Source organism: Lepus europaeus, chromosome 1 (genome assembly GCF_033115175.1).
Source record: "Lepus europaeus isolate LE1 chromosome 1, mLepTim1.pri, whole genome shotgun sequence".
In the NCBI taxonomy this organism is placed as follows: Eukaryota; Metazoa; Chordata; class Mammalia; order Lagomorpha; family Leporidae; genus Lepus; species Lepus europaeus.
The window spans coordinates 37,548,611-37,567,716 of NC_084827.1; the positions used below are offsets into that span (position 1 = coordinate 37,548,611).

General features: G+C 41.1%; 1 protein-coding gene across 2 annotated transcripts in view; it reads left to right on the forward strand.

Moving 5' to 3' along the window:
* Positions 1–19,106, forward strand: part of CACNA2D1 (calcium voltage-gated channel auxiliary subunit alpha2delta 1) — a 521,978-nt gene that overhangs the window by 81,292 nt on the left and 421,580 nt on the right. For both annotated transcript variants that reach the window (XM_062209404.1, XM_062209489.1), the window contains exon 2: positions 10,828–10,909. In XM_062209404.1, the coding sequence (XP_062065388.1) occupies positions 10,828–10,909 (82 nt within the window). The remainder of the gene's footprint in view (positions 1–10,827; positions 10,910–19,106) is intronic.

Sequence of the window (19,106 nt, forward strand, 5' to 3'; positions counted from 1 at the left end):
CATACTCTTCCATGTGGGAAAGGGGACGGCCGTTTGAGTCAGAATCCACACAGGGCAAGCCTTTGAGTACAGTACGGTATTTGGAATATTGTGAATGCCCAGCCAGTAATTCAGGAGACAAGAGAGATGCAGAATTTTGTATCATGACATTGAATAATGTTTACATGCTTGAATTAGACTAAAAAGACATTTTGTGAACAATTTGTAATGACTGAGAAAAAAAAAATACAGTGAAACAATGCAAAGGAAGATCTTCCCTGAAGTGAGTGGAGTTTTGGTAATCAGCAATTAGAAGTGCAGCTCATTTGGTTCACAGAAACACCAGCAGCAGATTGCTTGGCCACGTGGGACCTCTTGGTTGGCAGCAGGCTGGAGGTTGTAAGTCTGCTGTGTGAGGGCAGGATGAAAACAAAGCTCTGAAGGCCTCAGGGAGCAAATCCCCAGGACCCAGGAAGGAGCGCTCTGGCCCTGCTGCTCACCTGCAGAACAGCCTTGCTGCCAGCCCTCAAGTGCATTCATCGCTGCTTTGTTGTCTTGGATGCTGGTAACAAATGGCCGCAGTGGAGGCAGAAAATATTAACTAAATAAACAATTTTTTTTTTTTTTTTTTTTAATTTTTGACAGGCAGAGTGGACAGTGAGAGAGAGAGACAGAGAGAAAGGTCTTCCTTTTGCCGTTGGTTCACCCTCCAATGGCCGCCGCGGTAGCGCGCTGCGGCCGGCGCACCGCGCTGTTCCGATGGCAGGAGCCAGGTGCTTCTCCTGGTCTCCCATGGGGTGCAGGGCCCAAGCACTTGGGCCATCCTCCACTGCACTCCCTGGCCACAGCAGAGAGCTGGCCTGGAAGAGGGGCAACCGGGACAGGATCGGTGCCCCGACCGGGACTAGAACCCGGTGTGCCGGCGCCGCAAGGCGGAGGATTAGCCTGTTGAGCCACGGCGCCGGCCTAAATAAACAATTTAAAACCACACAGAAAAATCCAAAATGACGGGAAAAAAGTAGATTTCATGAAGACCGTTTGGCCTGGGAGAATGATGCATGTGATATTTGTCAAATGGGTTCACACACACACAAAATGAAGGCAAAGAAACAGGAACAGCTGAACGTTCAGATTTTAGTGATACAACCTTTTTTCCTACTCTGCAGTCCTTTTCCTGTCCACTCTGATTAGCATGGTCAGATCTCTTTCTGCATTTCTTCAGGATTGTTCTAGATAAAAATGGTATCCTAAGGCATTTCAATTTCACACTTGAAGACAGTTTCTAAAAACAGAGCAGTAACATAACTGAAAAATGGTTTAAATTGGGAATAATTTCAGGAATTGACATTCCTGGCATGACACCCATCTCACAAAACAATCCTATGGCTTAATGCAAGATACTAAGCATTCCTTTCTTGCAAAAAAAAATATAGAGTTATCCATGTTTTGAAACATGCATATTTAGCAAAATTGCATGTCTAGGTTATTAAATCTTTGGCTTCCTTATGTTATTTTTATCCAACTACAGGAGCACTGTGGGTGGTTTATTATGTAACAAAAATAGGAGCAGTTTGGCATTGGTAGAATATTTATAGCAAGTGGAACACTTGACTTTTGAAATATATGATCTTATTCCTTCAGATTTACGAATAAGCTATTTATATATCAGCACAATTGAATTCAGGCAGTTTGTTAGATCTTTTGATATTTTAATTCTGCCCTCTCCCTACCCCTTCTGCCCCGCCCTGCTCCGCTCCACAGGGCATAACTATGTGTTTTATTCCCTTGAGTTAAAAATAAGATTATTTCTTAAAAAAAATAGTGTCATAGACAAGAAAATCCTGTTAAGATACAGCTCCAAATGCTACAAGCTTATCAATCTAATGTACCCCTCCTGTATATCCATTACTTTAACAAATATACTTCTTTTCTTTTCTCTATGATGTATCTCTCGTTATAACTTTTCTAAAAGAAGTTTTATTTATTTCAGAGAAAGAGAGATGATTGATAGAGCTCTTGTATCTGCTAGCTTATTCTCCAAATGCACGAAACTATGAAACTGGGAGCTGGGGACTCAATGCAGGTTTCTCATGTGTGTATGTGTGTGTGTGGCAGGAACCCAATTACTTGAGCCATCACTGCTGTATCTTAAGGTCTGTATTAGCAGGAAGCTGGAGTCAGGAGTTGGAGCTGGAAGTTGAAACCAGGTTCTCTGATGTGGGAGGTGAGTTTCCCAACCTGTGTCTTAACCACTAGAGTAAATGTCCCCGCCCATTCCTTCTTTGTCCCTGTGATAACAGCAAGTGGAAGAAGTAGAGGAGTGTGCAAGAAAGATGTCTGTTTTAATACTCTTTCCTTACAACGGGCAGGAGGTGTATCCACATTATGTTCTTTTCCAGAGAACTTATCTACCTCAAAAACAGGAAGGACAGTTAGTCTTGGGTAGGACCTCTTGTAACATGTCTTAGCTGTTTCTTTGACTCCGTTGATCTACCCTGGCCAATTCTCTAATATGTTTAGCGTTTAACATAATTCAATAAGTAACCATGCAGACTTGACACTTTGTACTCAACTGTGACACTTAATAATAAATTAAACAGGATGCAGTTTGTGCCTTTCTGAGTTTGATGTTCCACCGGTGCATGCAAGATGGAATAGATGACCATCTTTCTCTTTCTGAAAATAGAGTCTTTGGAACCATATGCACTACTCTTTCGAAAGCTGTATTAAGACAAACCCAGCCACCAAAGGAACAATACTAATTGGATAGCAAACTTGTTCCTCTTAAACATAATGAAAATTTGAATATTTTATATTTTGCTTTCAGAGTTTGGGCTGTTTCTGTACTAAGAATGAAGAATAGAGGGAGGGATCGCCATTCGTTCTTTTCACTGTGTTGTGCCCAGTCCTGTCTAGAATGTTGATGCCTCTGTTTGCACCTGAGATTTGAAGCCAGGCAGTAGAAATTTCTAACAAGCAGAGCTAAGCATGCTCCTGACTTGCCAAATTGGAAAATCCAATGCGTTTTCTTAAGGAAACAGTTTAGTTATTAGTCTGCTTCTATTGTACTTAGCATCACTGAGTATTCAGGAGTTGGATGAAGTTTCTTGAACTGGCTGGAAAGCATAGTTTTCATTTATTTCTAGCAAATATGCTCAAACTATTAAAATCTTCTGAGAGCAACCTGTTGTATTTCATTGTGAGCTTAGGGATTTGATCTCTGTGAATGTATGTTTTTTCAAGTGATTTAAAGCAAGATATAGGTTTGTACGTAGGCCATGTATTCCCTTTAGCATTTTCTTTTGATAAGATTATTAGGCTTAAATATAAAAAAGAACAAGAATATGTTGAAATTAGATAATACAATATCTTCACATTTTCCTGCAGCTATTGTGATAGAATTTTCAGTTTCTTAAATAAGCACTAATTATGAGTGCAATGTTGCCACATTTTAATGGATATTTTCAGTAGTCAGTTATTTAAAATGAGCAGGGATCTTGAAGTTGCCAGGACTTACTTGACCTTGTCCTCCTCCTCTACTGCTGTCACCTGCTGCATGTTCACCTGAGAACCTTTCCTGCCTGATTTTGCCAGCTCCAGCGTGAGTGGGTGAGACATTCACACTTCCACCCTGATGAGTGCTGGTGGTCGCTGATGGTCTCCAGTGCAGTGCCCATCTGTTCTTCCTAAACCTTTAATTTTTTTCACTACCCACATCAATATACCTAACAGTGTACACATGACTATAACTCTTTTATTACACAAATAAAATAAAGTGGAATGTCTCAACATCTTGCTGTAGTTGTCATGATTATTTCCATTTATCTCAAATCCTCTACATTGTTCCTCTAGTCTCCATGGGAGACATATCCTCCTCCTCAGCCATCCGTGAGGGTTCTTTGTCTCTTTCTTAGATGTTGTTTGTTTCTTTGAAAGTCACAGGACATAGGGAGAGCAAGAATGAGATAGAGATCTTCCAATGCTGATTCACTCTGAAAATGCCAGTAACAAGCAAAGGTGGCTCAAGTCAAAGCCAGGCCCAGAACACCAATTTAGTCTCCCACATGTGTGGCAGTGGCCCAAGTACTTGTGTGTTGTGCATCAGCAAGAAGCTGGGTTGGAAGCCAGTCGCTCTGATGTGGGATACGGTGGCTTAACCTGTGATATCATAATACCCACCCTCTGTTTTTGCTCATTTCTTAATTTCACCTGCCCCTTTAATAAACCTCACATGCTTGGCGTAGTGTTTCCTGCACTCCATTCTTACCAAGAATTTAAGTTTTCCCTGGAACCTTTGATGTCCCCTTCTCCACATGGCTTTCCTCTTTTAGGTAGAAACACGAGCTTAGCGATTCCAGAATTGATTCCCTTGCTGTCTGCTGTCCGGTTTCTACAGCTTCTTTCCTTCTCCTCACGGACAATGTGGATGTGTTTCTGTCACGTTCAATGATGCTGCAGTTCCTGCCTCTCTTCAGAAGCTGTTCCCTTCGCTGGCTCCCGGGAAGCCATGGCTCTGGGTTTCCCTCCCCATATTCTATTCCTTGGTCCCTTGCTTCAAGTGTTGTTTTCCAGAGTTCTGCGTACTGTGTTCCTCCTCCTGCCCTCCAGGTGCCCTCTTCCCTCTGTCCTTTTGCGCATTCTGACTGAGTCTGTACAGTCCGTGGGGATTTTCTCCTTTATTCATTTTCAGAAAGGCAGAGTGGTGGTGGGGGGAGGAAAGAAGAAGAGAGAGAGTTAGAGATGATAGAGACAGAGAGAGATCTCCCGTCCATTGGTTTACTCCCTACATGCCTGCAGCAGCTGGCACTGGGCCTGGCCAACACCAGGAGCCTGGAACTCCATCCAGGTCTCCCTCATGGATGGCAGGGAACCAAGCACTTGGGTTATCTTCCACTGTCTTCCCTGGAAGGTTAGCAGGGAACTGAACGGGAAGCAGAGCAGCCGGAACTCCATCCTAGGCAGTGTGGCAGTGGGATGTGGGGATCCCAAGCAGCCTAACCTGCTCTGCCACAAGGTCTACCCTGGGGCTTTCCTCACTCCAATCCTATGCACTTCTCAGTCACCTTCTGCCTGTCTATAAATGACCTTGAGTATCTCTACTGAGTGTCGATATTTGAGTTTCTCAGAAATACTTCCAATTCACTAAGAACAAACTCATCAGCGTCCCTCTCAAGTGTTCTTGCTCTGGTACTTTCTGTACCAGAGTGACCCTCTCGTCATCCAGCTGAGACACTCTGGATCATCTGCAAGTCTTTGTCCTGTTCACTCTGTGTCCAGCAGCATCGGGAGTCTCGCTGTCCACACTTGAGGAGTTCTGTGCAGCTCACTGCTTCCGTTGCTCTCTCCTCCTTGTCCCTTGCCCTCTCTTGTCACCGTGGAGGTTGAGTTTTCCTTTTTTCTCACCTCTTCCCTAGACTCTCTTCTCACTTGCAATCCTCCTGCTGAGCTACCACCCTGTTGGTGTCAGGGAAGTGATTTTGTCACGTTCAAAGACACACACTTGGTCTTGTCACTGTCTGACCTCTCATTTTCTGGCGGCTCCCCATTCACTGTGAATACAATTGAAATGCTTCAGAGTGGCCCGTGCAGCCCCGAGTGTCTTCCTTGCCGTTCCCTTGAGCCCTCTCTGACATCCTGTCCTGTTTGCCCAGCCACACTTGCTGTCCAGCTGTTCGGAGTTCTCAGTGTTGCTGATGATGCCACGTCCTAGCTCCCTTTGCCTTCCGTGTCACTTCTTTTTGTTCTCTGTCCCACCATCTACTTTAATTACCTACGTGCTCCAGAAAGCCTCCTCTGTTAGCTTTGTAGACCACTGCTCAGTAGTCACTGAATGAGTTTCCTGGTTCCTGAAACCTGTCCCACCATATTCTTTTTTTTTTTTTTAAGTTTTATTTTATTTATTTGAAAGCCAGAATTAGAGAGAGGTAGAGACAGAGAGAGATCTTCCATCTGCTGGTTCACTCCCCAGATGGCCACAACAGCCGGAGCTGCGCCGATCTGAAGCAAGGAGCCAGGAGCTTTTTCTGGGTCTCCTGCGCGGGTACAGGAGTCCAAGGACTTGGGCCATCTTCTGCTTTCCCAGGCCATAGCAGAGAGCTGGATCGGAAGAGGAGCAGCCGGGACTAGAACCGGTGCCCATATGGGATACCGGCACTTCAGGCCAGGGCGTTAACCCGTTGTGCCACAGCGCTGGCCCTATCCCACCATATTCTTGTTCTCCTCTGCCTCCCTCCCCTTCTTTAGCCCCAACTTGTACCTCTGTCAGCACCTTCTTTTGCAGGTTCTAGTATTTACTGAATGTGTTAACAGAATGAACCACAAATTCCTCCTAGTGGGTACATGAAAAGGCTTTATCTTCTGTGTAGAGCCTTCTGGATAAATGTAAGAACACATTGCTAAGTGATTATACCTGTGAGAGTACTTCAAGTACATTGTGGAGGAACGGGAGTTGAGGTCTGATGGGGTAAGCTGCCTCTTAAGACTCCTGCGTGCCATATTGGAGTGCCTTTTATTGGAGTCCTGCCTCCTCCACTTCTGATACAGTTTCCTACTAATGCGATCCTGGTGGCAGGTGAAGGCTCACTTGGTTAAGTCCCTGACATCCATGTGAAAGAATAGGATTGGGTTTGGGGTTCCTGGTGTTGGCCTGGTCCAACACTGGCTGTTGCAGGCATTTAAGGAGTGAACCCACAGGTGTAAGATCTTTTTCTGCCTCGTTGTTTTGCCCTGTTATTCTTACAAATAAATTAAAAAAAAAAGATTATGGAAAAAATGGATAGCATATAGTTTCCGTAAACTTTTTTTTTTAAAGATTTATTCATTTATTTGAGAGGCAGAGTTACAGAGAGAGGTCTTCCATCTGCTGGTTCACTCCCCAAATGGCCGCAGTTGCTGGAGCTGGGCTGATTTGAAACCAGGAGCTTTCTCCAGGTCTCCCACATGGGTGCAGAGGCCCAAGCATTTGAGCCATCCTCCACTGCTCTCCTAGGCCATTAGCAAAGAGCTGGGCTGGAAGTGGAGCAGCCAGAACTTGAACTGATGCCCATATGGGATGCCAGTGCTGCAGGCAGAGGCTTAACTTACTACGCCACAGCACTGGCCCCTCCATGAACTTTTGAAGACCCCTTGTGTGTGTTTGAGAATTTACCAGGAAAGAGAGATTGATAAGGAGTTTGCAAATGTGTCTTCCCTTAAGTAATTTTTCACTATTATGATCAATGTGCTCTCTATTTCCTTGCCTGTATGATTTTTTAACTCACTGTGGAAACACGGAGTGCTTGTATGTTTTAGGAAGAACAGGTAACACCTCATATATTAGAAAAATAATCCGTGCTCCTATAAAGCATCGTTGACAGCTTGTCAGTGGGGCAGAGAAGACTGGACATGTCCTGAATTGCTTTCCAGCCCAGATTCACCTCAGTGAGCATTCACAGTGACAGTGCACTCCAGTGTCAAGTTAGAATGTACTATTTGGATCCTTTTGGAATAAATCAGAATTTAGGCATGAGCTCAGTTCATTTCATTACGTATATTGATTATTTCTATCTCCCTTTCCTAGCTGAAGGTACATATAACACTTCTCACTATCTGTCAGTGTTGAATTATGTTTGAGAAGAGATAATTTGTTTTTGCTGGGTTCTAGGACTTGTTCTGTCAGTGCTCAGAGAAGTGAGATAGTTTGAATGAATTAGATAACGATGTTGGGGAGTGCCTGGCCTGCTGTTTAGGATACCTGTGTCCTACATCACAGTGCCTAGGCTCAATACCTGGCTCTGGCTGCTGACTCCAGCTTAATGCTAATGCAAACTCTGGGAGGCAGCAGTGATTGGTTGGGTTTCTGTTACCCATTGGGAGAACTGGGTTGAGTTCTCAGCTCTGGGTTCTGCATGGCAGAGACTCAGCAGTTGTGAGCATTTGGGGAGTGAGCTAGAGAATGGGAGCTCTGTGCTTCTCTCTCTGTCTCTCTCAAATAAAAATTTTAAAAAATAAAAATATGTTGTCGGTGGTTTTTGCCCCTACTTGTACCCTACACTATTTGTTCTTAACCTAAAAATAGGCCACAGTTTTATATTTATCTAAGAGTAATATTAAGAATATTAGTTTGTGTATGGTCAAGTAGGGTCAGCAACATTGAAGGCAGAACTGTAAATTTCTTGTTAGAGATGCCACCTGCCTTTACCTGGCCAGCTCTCCTCCCAGGCCAGCCAAGTAATGAAAGTCAACAGAGTGCCTTCCCCTAGGAGGTTCACACCTCCCTTAGGATATACCCCATGTGAAGAGATAGATAGGTCTGAGCCTCTTAACTTACAAGGCCTAAAACCCAACAGATTATTATCAAGCCCCTTCTATCAGGTTCTATTTGCCTCTCAATCAGAAAAATTACTTGTAGCTTAGACAGCACCTTTCTTAGCTCCTCTAATAATGACTCTGTCCTTTGTTCTAGACCCTGTCTAGTGCACTTGAGCCTCATTCCTTTGTAATCATAACCTTTACTCTACCACCAATGGCTCTACTCCCAACCTGTGTGTACTGATGGTCCTCTTCCCCACTTAATGCTGTATAATTGTTCAGACCTGGTTAAGGCCACTCTTAGGATCATTGGTTACTATCCTCACCCTGTCTTTTATGACCTTGTCTAAATATGATCAGAGTCAGCAAACTTGGAAGGCTTCCATAGCCTTGGCAACTCATGACGACAGCCTAGGGTGGTTACTGGCGCCATAAACTAGAGTGTCAGTTTGTTGGGTCAACAACAGGAGCCACTAGGCGCTTGCTCCTGATGTGGGATCTCTGTCCTTGATGTACTGTACATTTTGATTTAATGCTATAACTAGTACTCAAACAGTATGTTTCACTTTGTGTTTCTATGTGGGTGCAAACTGTTGAAGTATTTTATACTAAATTGATCTTCTGTATATAAATAGAATTGAAAATGAATCTTGATGTGAATGGAAGGGGAGAGGGAGCGGGAGAGGGGAGGGTTGCGGGTAGGAGGGAAGTTATGGGAAGGGGAAGCCATTGTAATCCATAAGCTGTATACTGGAAATTTATATTCATTAAATAAAAGTTAAAAAAAAAAGAATATTAGTTTGTACTTTTCAGATATTCGCATTAGCTTGTAAGTAACAGAAAGTATAATATTAGAATGACATTGTGTGATCATTCATTTCAGTGGTTCTGCAAATTTCTACTTTATACTTCCATTTGTTTTTTGTGTCGATACTCATTTACCTTTTTACTATCCTAGTCATACAGCATGATTCAATAAATGCTCTTTTTTAGTTTAATTTTTTCTAAAATATATCTAGTTTCAGTGTATTTTGGTCTCTAAAGAGTTTGTTCCACATGTAAATCCAGTCTCTTCGTGTGTTCCTCTAAGGCATTTCAGCTTCTTATGACCGATGCTCAGTTTTCTTTCTTTCCCTTTAGTTTATCAGCTCGCTGTTCTTTTCATAAGCCTCCTGCGTTAGAATCCCTTTGCCATGTCATGCTTTTGTTCCACATTCGAGTTTTGATTCTGTATGTTTAAGTTCATATGCAAAAAAAAGTTAGTGAACTTGTACTTTTGGAATTCTCTACTAAGAAGAGAATACACATGCAGTTAAATCTCTGATTCAAATTATACATATATATATATGTAGTAAGAAGTTGAAATTCATACTTAAATTACTTATTTTTATTCTTACTAACTTTCTAGTATTTCCTGTGTTTGGTCAGCAAAAAAATATTACATGAGGATGAAGAAATTAATTGTATGAAGGAATTGCAAGTTAAATTATATTCATTTATAATTGATGGATATTTGGTAATGTTTTTAATGCCAAGAAACAGTGAAGACAGAACAGTGATTTAGTAAAGTTTTGTGATGTCTATAGCTCATATTTTAAGATATTCATTTCATTAAACTACAAGAGTACTTCAAAAGTTCATTGACAAATGAAACAAATTTATTTTGATACAAAAAAATGAAATCCATGCATAGATTTTTTATCTTACTTGTTTTCTAAGAACTTCTTGAGATTCCCTTATATATAACTGAAAAAAGATCTGAACTTTAATCCTTCAATCATAATTTTAATGATCAAATCTTTGCTTTAAAATTTCAGCTTTGATCTAGTAATTTTAAATCTAAGTATCTACTAAGGAAATAAAAGACTTTTAAGCTTCATGTACTAAGATATTTACAGTGGTTAAAAGCAGATGACATCATAAATTTCTTTTAAAAAGAGAGGGTTGTCAAATATATTATGTAGAGGTACTGGAATATTAAGTGGCCATTAAAAAATAAAATGTTTACAAAATATTTCTAATGGCATGGGAAAGGATTTACGATATGACATCAGTGAGACAGATATGTGAACTTTATATAATGTACTTTTAACCAAATGGAAGAATTTTAAGAGATTAGAAGGGAACACATCAAATTGGTAAGGATGATTAGTCCTGGGTGGTAGAATTATTCATGCATTTTTTTCAATTAATCTTATTTAGTACACTGTTACTGTTGGTTTTGGAAGACATATGCCAAAAGACAAAATCCATAGTTTAGAATTTAGTAATCATTTTTATGAAATTTCAAGAAAAAATAAGTATGTTTTTTAAAAAAATAGATGTTTGTCTTCATATTAGAGAAGGCATTATTATAATTTTTCCCTTTTTGGTTTGCAGGCATTCCTAAAAGGTTATACATTGAAAGTTCAATCTTTTTGTACACTGGGAGGCTAGACTTAGTGGGATCTAAGAGGGAGAGAAAAGATTTAAAGGCAATTCAACCAAGTATTTGAAGCATGAACGTGGAGTATTAGTATGTGGATCTTCATGGGATTTTCTCTCTTCTGATTTTTGCAGTATCAAGTCATGGGTGGATAAGATGCAAGAAGACCTGGTCACACTGGCAAAAACAGCAAGTGGAGTCAATCAGCTTGTTGATGTGAGTAAAACCCACCAAGAGACTTGTCCACCTTTTCTTTCATGTGAATGCTATTCTGTCTTCTAGGAAGCTGCCTTTCTGGGGTTGGCAGCTAGGATAGGATTTGTCATTGGAAGCTAGTGGTGAGTTTGTGAGAGAGACCTTGGTGTAGCTGGTTATTGTGATCAGGAAGTGGCCTCTGAAGCTTAACTTTCGCGCCACACCCTACTGTTCACACGGCCTCCCTCAGATGAGATCACATAGTGCACATTCTCCAGGCACCACCGTGTTTCCATTCTTCAGAACATCCTGCAGAATCCTTCATAGAGTGGTAACCTCAAGTACTGTGTTGGATTCTTTTGTCTTTTGAATATCCTCAGTAGGAACACACTTTTCTTTCTTAGAGGGTGTATTTTATTTCTTCTTTTAAAGATTTATTTAATGTATTAATTTGAAAAGCAGAATGACAGAGAAAGAGAGACAGAGACCTTCCATCTGCTGGTTTCACTCCCCATATGCGTGCGACAGCCAGGGCAGGGTCAGGCCAAAGCCCGGAGCCAGGAACTCCATCCGGATCTGCCACATGGGCAGCAGGGACTAAGTACTTGGGCCATCTTTCTTTGCCTTCTGAGGCATATTAGCAAGGAGCTGGACCAGAAGTGGAACAGCCAGGATTTAAACCTGTGCTTGGATATAGGATGTCAGCATTGCAAGTGGCAGCTTAACCTGCTGTGCCATAATGCCGGCACCAGATTTTTGTCTTTAAAAACACTTGAAAAGTGTTTACAGCCATTAGTCATCGAATTAGTCATTGAGACTGTTTATAAAGGTTTAGGCACAAGGGACGAAGATACTTTACAGTATGATTTTTCTTACGATTTCTAAACTGCTAGGTAAACCTGTGTGTGTGTAGTTTCTAAAATTGCTTTCCTTGGTTAAGGACATGTTCTTGGTTCTGTGAGATTTAGTAAAAAGTAAACGTGTTTTCTTTTAGAGTCTTACTAATTCCGTATCAGTGTAAGTAATGAAAATCAGTGTCAGTCTGAAAATTCTCTTGTGTTCTTAGTGATGCAGTGAGGCCTTCTATGTGCCAAAACTGCCATGGGGTAATGAGGTGAAATGGTATAAAGGCAGTTTCATGTTCAATATGTGACTATTTATGCAAGTTGAGTATCCTTTATCCAAAATGCTTGGAGCCGGAAATTCAAAATTTTTCAAATTGTGGAATGTTCCCATATACATTATGAGATAGCTTATGGATAGACTGTAAGTCTGCACATGAAATTGATTCATGTTTCATAAATACCTTATCCACATAGTCATATCCACATGGATAATTTTATCCAATCTGTTTAGCATACCTGTGTTTTGAATGTGACACATCACACAAAGTCAGGTGTGGAGTTTTACACTGTGGCATCATGTTGATACTCAAGAACTTTCTGAATAAGAGCATTTTGGATTAGGAATGCTCAATCATATGTTGATATTACTCTCTGGGAGAAACTGGATTGTACAGTTAGCTTATGTATTAATAGAACTTAATAAATAAACCATAAACAAATTCTTCAAATATTATTCCAGAATTTCTTAAAAATGTTTGCAGGTTTTAAAAAAAAGTTTATGTATTGAGAGACAGAGGAAAGGAGAGAGAGAAAAAAAGAGAGAATTTTCTATCTATTAATTCAACCCTCAAATACCTGCAAAAGCCAGGGCTGGGCTAGGCTGAAGCCAGGAGCTGGGAATTCCATACGTGTCTCCTACATGGGTGGCAGGGCCCGAGTATCTGTGCCATCATCTGCTCCTCTGAAGTTGAATTAGCAGGAAGGTGGGTCAGAGGTAGAGGAGCTGGAACTGGAACTGACACTGCATTATTGGATGTGAGCATCCAAGTGGCTGCTTAACCCGCTTTACCATAGTGCCCACCCCACATTTATTGCCTTTTATTTAAGACTGTTAAACAAGCCTAAATGCAGTCTGAGCATCCCTGATCTGAAAATTTGAAATCCAGAATGCTTCAAAATCCAAAATGTTTTGAGCTTAGCATGATGCCACAAATGAAAAATTGCACTCCTGAGCTTGTGTGATGGGTCACGGTCAAAAGGCAGGTACGTTAAAGATACTGGATAAAATTGCCTTCAGGCTATGTGTATAAGGAACATAAACCAATTTTGTGTTTACACTTGGGTCCCCTCCCCAAGATATCTTATTATGTATATATAAATATTCCCAAATCTAAAATCATATCACATCTAAAACAAATCTTGATCCAGTCATTTCAGGTAAGAGATATTCAACCTGTATCTGTGAAATAAAGAATGTATTTGAAAATTGAAAAGTGTTCCTTGTTAATAGCAGTCAGGTTTAATTCCAGTCGACACCCACAAAGCACATGATGTGTCCCAGGTGCTGTGCAGGCCACCAAGGGTACACAAAGAAACCCAGTTCCTGTCCTCAAGGAACCTAGTTCTGGTCATCAAACATCTTGATTGCTGCCAGCACAAAGCTGTTGTAAGCTGACACTTGGGGATCAGCAGTGACTCACTGTTAGGAACATGAGTGAGAATATGAAAGTAAGTAGGATAGTCATTGAGCTGCTTTTAAATGATGGAGTCTGTGAATGTTCCCACAAGTAATTTTCATCTAAATACGATTTAAATTGATGGAGGGGAAGGCTCAACAAAAATGAGAAAAAAAAAAAGAGAGAGTATGGATTCTGTATTGACGGAGAATATAAATAAACTGCCTTTGGGAGCCTCTCCTGCACTCCTTCAGTCTTCTCCCGCCTGAAAAACCGCTTGCATGGCTGACCTCCTTGTTAGGTTTGGTGCCAACGTGTTGCCCAGTCTGCATTTGCAGTGAATCGTTCTGTGGGCCCAGTCTTAACCTGATAGTTGTTATGGCTCTAGGAACTGTAGAACACCAGGAAGATTGTAAATGTTGATGAGTGAGTAAATGACCTTGTCTGGATTAGGTTAACAGAATAGAAGGGAAAGGATGAAAGAAAAATCCTCACAGTTTTCTGTTTAGGACACACATACCTCATTACAGTGAGCAAAAAATGACAAAGAATTATATAGGGGACATTTGGGGACATTAAGCCTATTGGTTAAGATGACATATCCCATGCAGAAATGCCTGGGTTTGATTGCCAGGTATGGCTGCTGATTCCAGCTTCCTGTAAATGCAGACCCTGGAGGCACCAGGTCATGACTCTAATAATTAGATTCCTTGGGGTCCATCCAACCCTTGTGGGAGACCTGGATTAAATTCCCAGATCCTGGTTCCTTTTCCTTGGCTCAGGCCTGACCATTGCATTAATTTGGGTAGTGAACCAGGGATGGCAACTCTCTCTGCCTCTCGCTTTCTGCCTATCAAATACATAAGTAATTTTGAAAAATAATTGTATATTATGTAATGGAGAGCACTTTTAGAGATACAGTAGCATTCATTATTGGAAAAAATAATTCCAGTATTAGAGTGCATGAAATGTGTCATTTTACAAAGATCAGTAATTTCATGTGCTTCATTCCTGATGCCTACAGCAACATGATGTGCACAGAAGGAATTAATTTCTTTGACCATGAGAACTTAAAGCAAAACCTGGTGAAAGGATGAGACTGGAGGTTGTAAAGTGAGGACCAAAGGTTGAATAAATGGAGGAATTCAGCATATCTCTGGATGGAGATTCAGTGCCATGGAAATGATAACTCTTCTGAAATTAATTAATGTAGCTGTGTTTACTTACTTCACAGGGCTCAGCCAGCTTATAACATGGAGGCCAAGAACCAATGCATTGTGGCAACATAGGTACAACAGTGCATCTTGGCAATTTTATAAAAACTGCTTATGGCTTCCTAATATATTAGTCTAGGGAAAGTCTATAAATGTTACTGAGTGCCTTAGCAGAGAAGAAATTTTCCCCAGGTCTCTGCCCATCTTAAGTTAAAGAACAAGAATGAGGAAGCATAAGTAGCACCCTTGTCCTGGATGAACTCAATTTTTTTTAAGGGAAAAAGTTTACTGTTGGATGGGACCCTCCTCCCCCCCCCCCCCATGAATTCAAGTTTAAAACTAGCTTTTTCTCAACTCTTTTGTTTTCTAATCATTTGGAGAATACACATATGTAAATTGCATATGCTAATCCACAAAGTAGATGAAGTAATTGAGGGGAGAAAAAAACATGGAAAACAAAGAGGTCCTGCAGTTCTTTTCCTTTTCCTTTTTTTTAGTGCATTTAATGTGGAAGAACCTTTTCAAATGCTAAAGCTAATGCAAAAGCCAAAGGACTTCGTTTTGTCCCCATTAATGCTAGCAGTGTACTATGCCTGGTTCATACATTACCTCAGTAGTCTGCAAGACAGACAACGCAGCAAGCATTGTCATCTTCACTGTGCATGAGGGGATTGTTTGCAAGGTTGAAATTTTGTTCTAGGTTACACAACTGTGAAACTGAATGTAATTCTGAAATGTAAAATAAAAATTTTTGTGTGCTTTAGAATGTATATTAGCATTTTGCATTTTTATAATTCTATGTGTACTTGGGGGAAGTAAGCACATCCCCAACTAAGTACAAGGTTAGCATATCTGGTTCTGTTACGGCTCTTTTTAAAAGATACAAAAGCCAAGGCTCAGCCACCAACATTTATCCACTCCTGAGCATTTCCATTTGAATTTCTTTAAAAAAAGAAAAGTATAGAAGGAAATTCTAAGATGTAAATTTACATGCATAATTTAAAACCTTCTTTTCTTGTTGGTATGCGAAGAAATGGTTTTGTGTATATAGCCACAGATAAATCACCAAGAATGGTAACAAACAATAAATTCTCCCGGGTTTTACCATGATGATCGTCCAGCTGAAGCAAACACAATGAGTATGCTTTATGGAACTCTATAGCATATCCTTAAAAATCATCTTTAAGGCTATACTTGGGTTTTCTGATTGCCAGCTTTGTGATCTGGCCAAGATATCCAATGTCCTGGAGTTGCTGGGATTGGGGATACAATGTATATGAAATATTAACATCTGATCAGAGACCTGCAGAGTGTTCTGCTAAGAGGAAGCAGACCTGGGCAATCAGAAGTATGTCCTCACTGCATTCACACCAGGAACCACAAACTGCTGCCACCCGGAGCTGTCACTCATGTCACTCTTTTCTTGACACCTCAGAGGCCTTGCTCATTAGTACTTTTTCCTAGCCTCCTCTTCCTTCCAAAAGAAGGATTTGACAGCTGTCATTTACAGGTGCTCATTGAACTCTTTAGTGATTCTTTGATCTCTAAACAAAAGATATTTGGTAGTAGGAAACAGGTGAGAAGACAGTATTTTGAAAAAAGTTTTTCCTCATTCCCAAGTAAGCCCAATTTTCTTGGGAGAATTGGAGACAGGGGCCCAACAGCCCACCAACAGTAGTGGGAGAAGCAAGGTGCCAGGATGCAGAATTTCAGGAGCTGCTTGCTCTCATGCTCCTGAACATGCATGACTTCCAGAGGGAGGGAGCTTCCTTTGGCTCTGCCCTTGCCTCATGTCAGCCCGGGCTGACATGTAAAATAAAAATTTTTGTGTGCTTTAGAATGTATATTAACATTTTACATTTTTATAATTCTGTGTGTACTTGGGGAAAGTACTGGGGCCCAGGGACGGTGGACAAGGGCTCATTTCATCTGAAGCTTGTACTCTGCTTTGCTGGATTTGCAGATGTCAGCACCTGTGGCCAGCACATTCGTCCCTGGCCTCTCCTGTGTGTTTCCCTCCAAGCTCCATCTACATAGAACGTCAGATCCCCCTGGCAGCTTTATGAGACTTCAGACTTCATGCACTTGTAATCTAAGAGAGGTCACTGATACATGCTTCCTGGTTGTGACAGAGCCGCTGCTTAAATGCAGATGGAGTTAGAATTTGTAGAAGGTTAGGTTAAAACATGCAAATATTTTTATGAAAGGCGGTGATTGAATTTTCTTTTCTGCGACATTTATGTTTGAAAGTGGACTCATTCTACAGTGTTGTCATGGAACTTCCTGGCTTTTGATTTTTTTCGTGATCTTATAAGTTAGCATCAAAAGCACTACCTGGTGCTGGTGTTGTAGTGTGGTAGGTAAAGCCACCACCTGCGATGCCAGCATCCTGTACAGGTGCCAGTTTGAGTCCCTACTGCTCCAGTTCTGATCCAGCACCCTGCTAATGTGCCTGGGAAAGCAGAAGAAGGTAGACCAAGTGCTTAGGCTCCTGTATCCATGGGGGAGACCTGGGAGAAGCTCCAGGCTCCTGACTTCAGCCTGGGCAAAACTCAGCCATTAAAGCCATTTGGGGAGTGAACCAGAGGATGGAAAAATCAATCTTTATCTGTAACGCTATCTTTCAAATAAATAAAAATTTAAAAATCTTAAAACAAAAAATACTACCTTTGTGTTTCAGTATGCCACTCAAAGATGTAAAGGTGAAATGTGTCCAGAAACAGTCTTCATCAGTTCTGTCATCTTGTGTAAGTTGATAGTGGAGAGCTTAATGCATTAACATAAGCACAAAACAAGGTGCTCAACAGGAGGTGGTTAGGGAACCTGTGGTGATTCTGACCACAGAACAAGATGCACAGGCAGCAGGAAGGGCTGGGCAGCTCCTGGGCCAAGAGCTGCAGCAAAGTGGCTGGGTGATTTTAGAATCCCTTTCCTTGCTGATCAAGTGAGCTCTGTACTAAGTTTCCTTTCTCCCAGAAATGTTGTAAGGGCAATAATCAATACTTGGAAAAAAGTTCCAAGCTTGTTACTTTTACTGAGCAAGTAGAGCTATTTATTATTTTATGTTTAGGTTTGTGTCCAGGGTGGCCTTGTTTCCCTCAATAATGAAACACTGTAAGTCAGTTATTGGGACTCTACCTGCATCTCTTTTTTAAAAAAAAATATTTATTTCCTTATTTAATTTATTGAAAAAGCAGAGAGAGAAATCCACTGATTTATTTCCCAAATGCTTATAGGAGTTGGAGCTGGGACAGCCTAAAGTTAGAAGCTGAGAATTCTTCGATTGATTTAAAAACTTTTATTTATTTGAAAGGCAGAGTAACAGAGCAAAGGAGAGAGTGAGAAAGAGGTCTTCCATCTGCTGGCTCATTCCCCAAATGCCTGTCACAGCCAGGGCTGGACCAGACTGAAGTCTGGAACTAGGAATACCATCCTTGGTCTCCTATGTGGGTAGCAGGTATCCAAGCACTTGGACCATCATCTGCTGCCTTCTTAGGCACATTAGCAGAGAGCTAGATGAATAGTGGAACAACTTAGACTCAAACTGGCGCACCAGTATGGGATGCTGGCATCTCCTTGGCAGCCTGACCTGTGCCACAGTGCCAAGAACCAGGAATTAAATTCAGATGTCCCTTGTGGGTGGCAGAAACCCAGATACTTCAGCCGTTACCTGTTGTCACCCAAGTTGCACATGATCTGGAAGCTGGAAGTAGTAGCAGAGGTAGGACTGAAACCCAAGCACTCTGATATGGGATGTGGGCATCTTAGCCACTGTGACAAACACCCACCTCTCTTGATTGATTTGAAAACTAGAATGAGAGAGAGAGAGAAATATCTTTCATACGCTATTTTACTACCCAAATGCTTGCAGTAGGTAGGTTTGGGCCAAGCCTCAATCATGAGTCAGGAACTCCATCCCAGTCTCCCACATGGCAGGGTCCAAAGTAATTTATCTACATTAGCAGGGAAGTGGACTAGAAGCAGAGCAGCCTGGACTCAGAACCAGCACTTGTATATGGGTTGCAGGGGTCTCAAGTGGTGGCTCAGCTTGCTCTGGGCCACAGTTCTGGTCCATGGCATTTTTTTTTGTTGTTGTTGTTTTTATTTTGTGTGTTTATTTTTCCCCATAAATTTTTGCTTGATGAATATAAACTTCATAATTACAACTTTAGGAACACCATACCCACCCTCCTGCTTCTCTTCCTCCTCCCTCTCCAATTATCATTTGTTTACTAAGATCTATTTTCAGTTAACTTTATACACATATGATTGACTCTGTTAAGTAAAGAGTTCAACAAATAGTATTAAAAAACAAACAAAAAAAAACTGTTCCTCATCAGTTGAGACAAGGGCTGTTCAAAGTCATTGCTTCTGAAAGTGTCATTTTAGTTCCTATAGATAGCCATTTAGTTGCTCTATTAGTTGTCACAGATCAGTGAGAACATAAGATACTTGTCTTTTGGGACTAGCTTATTTCACTAAG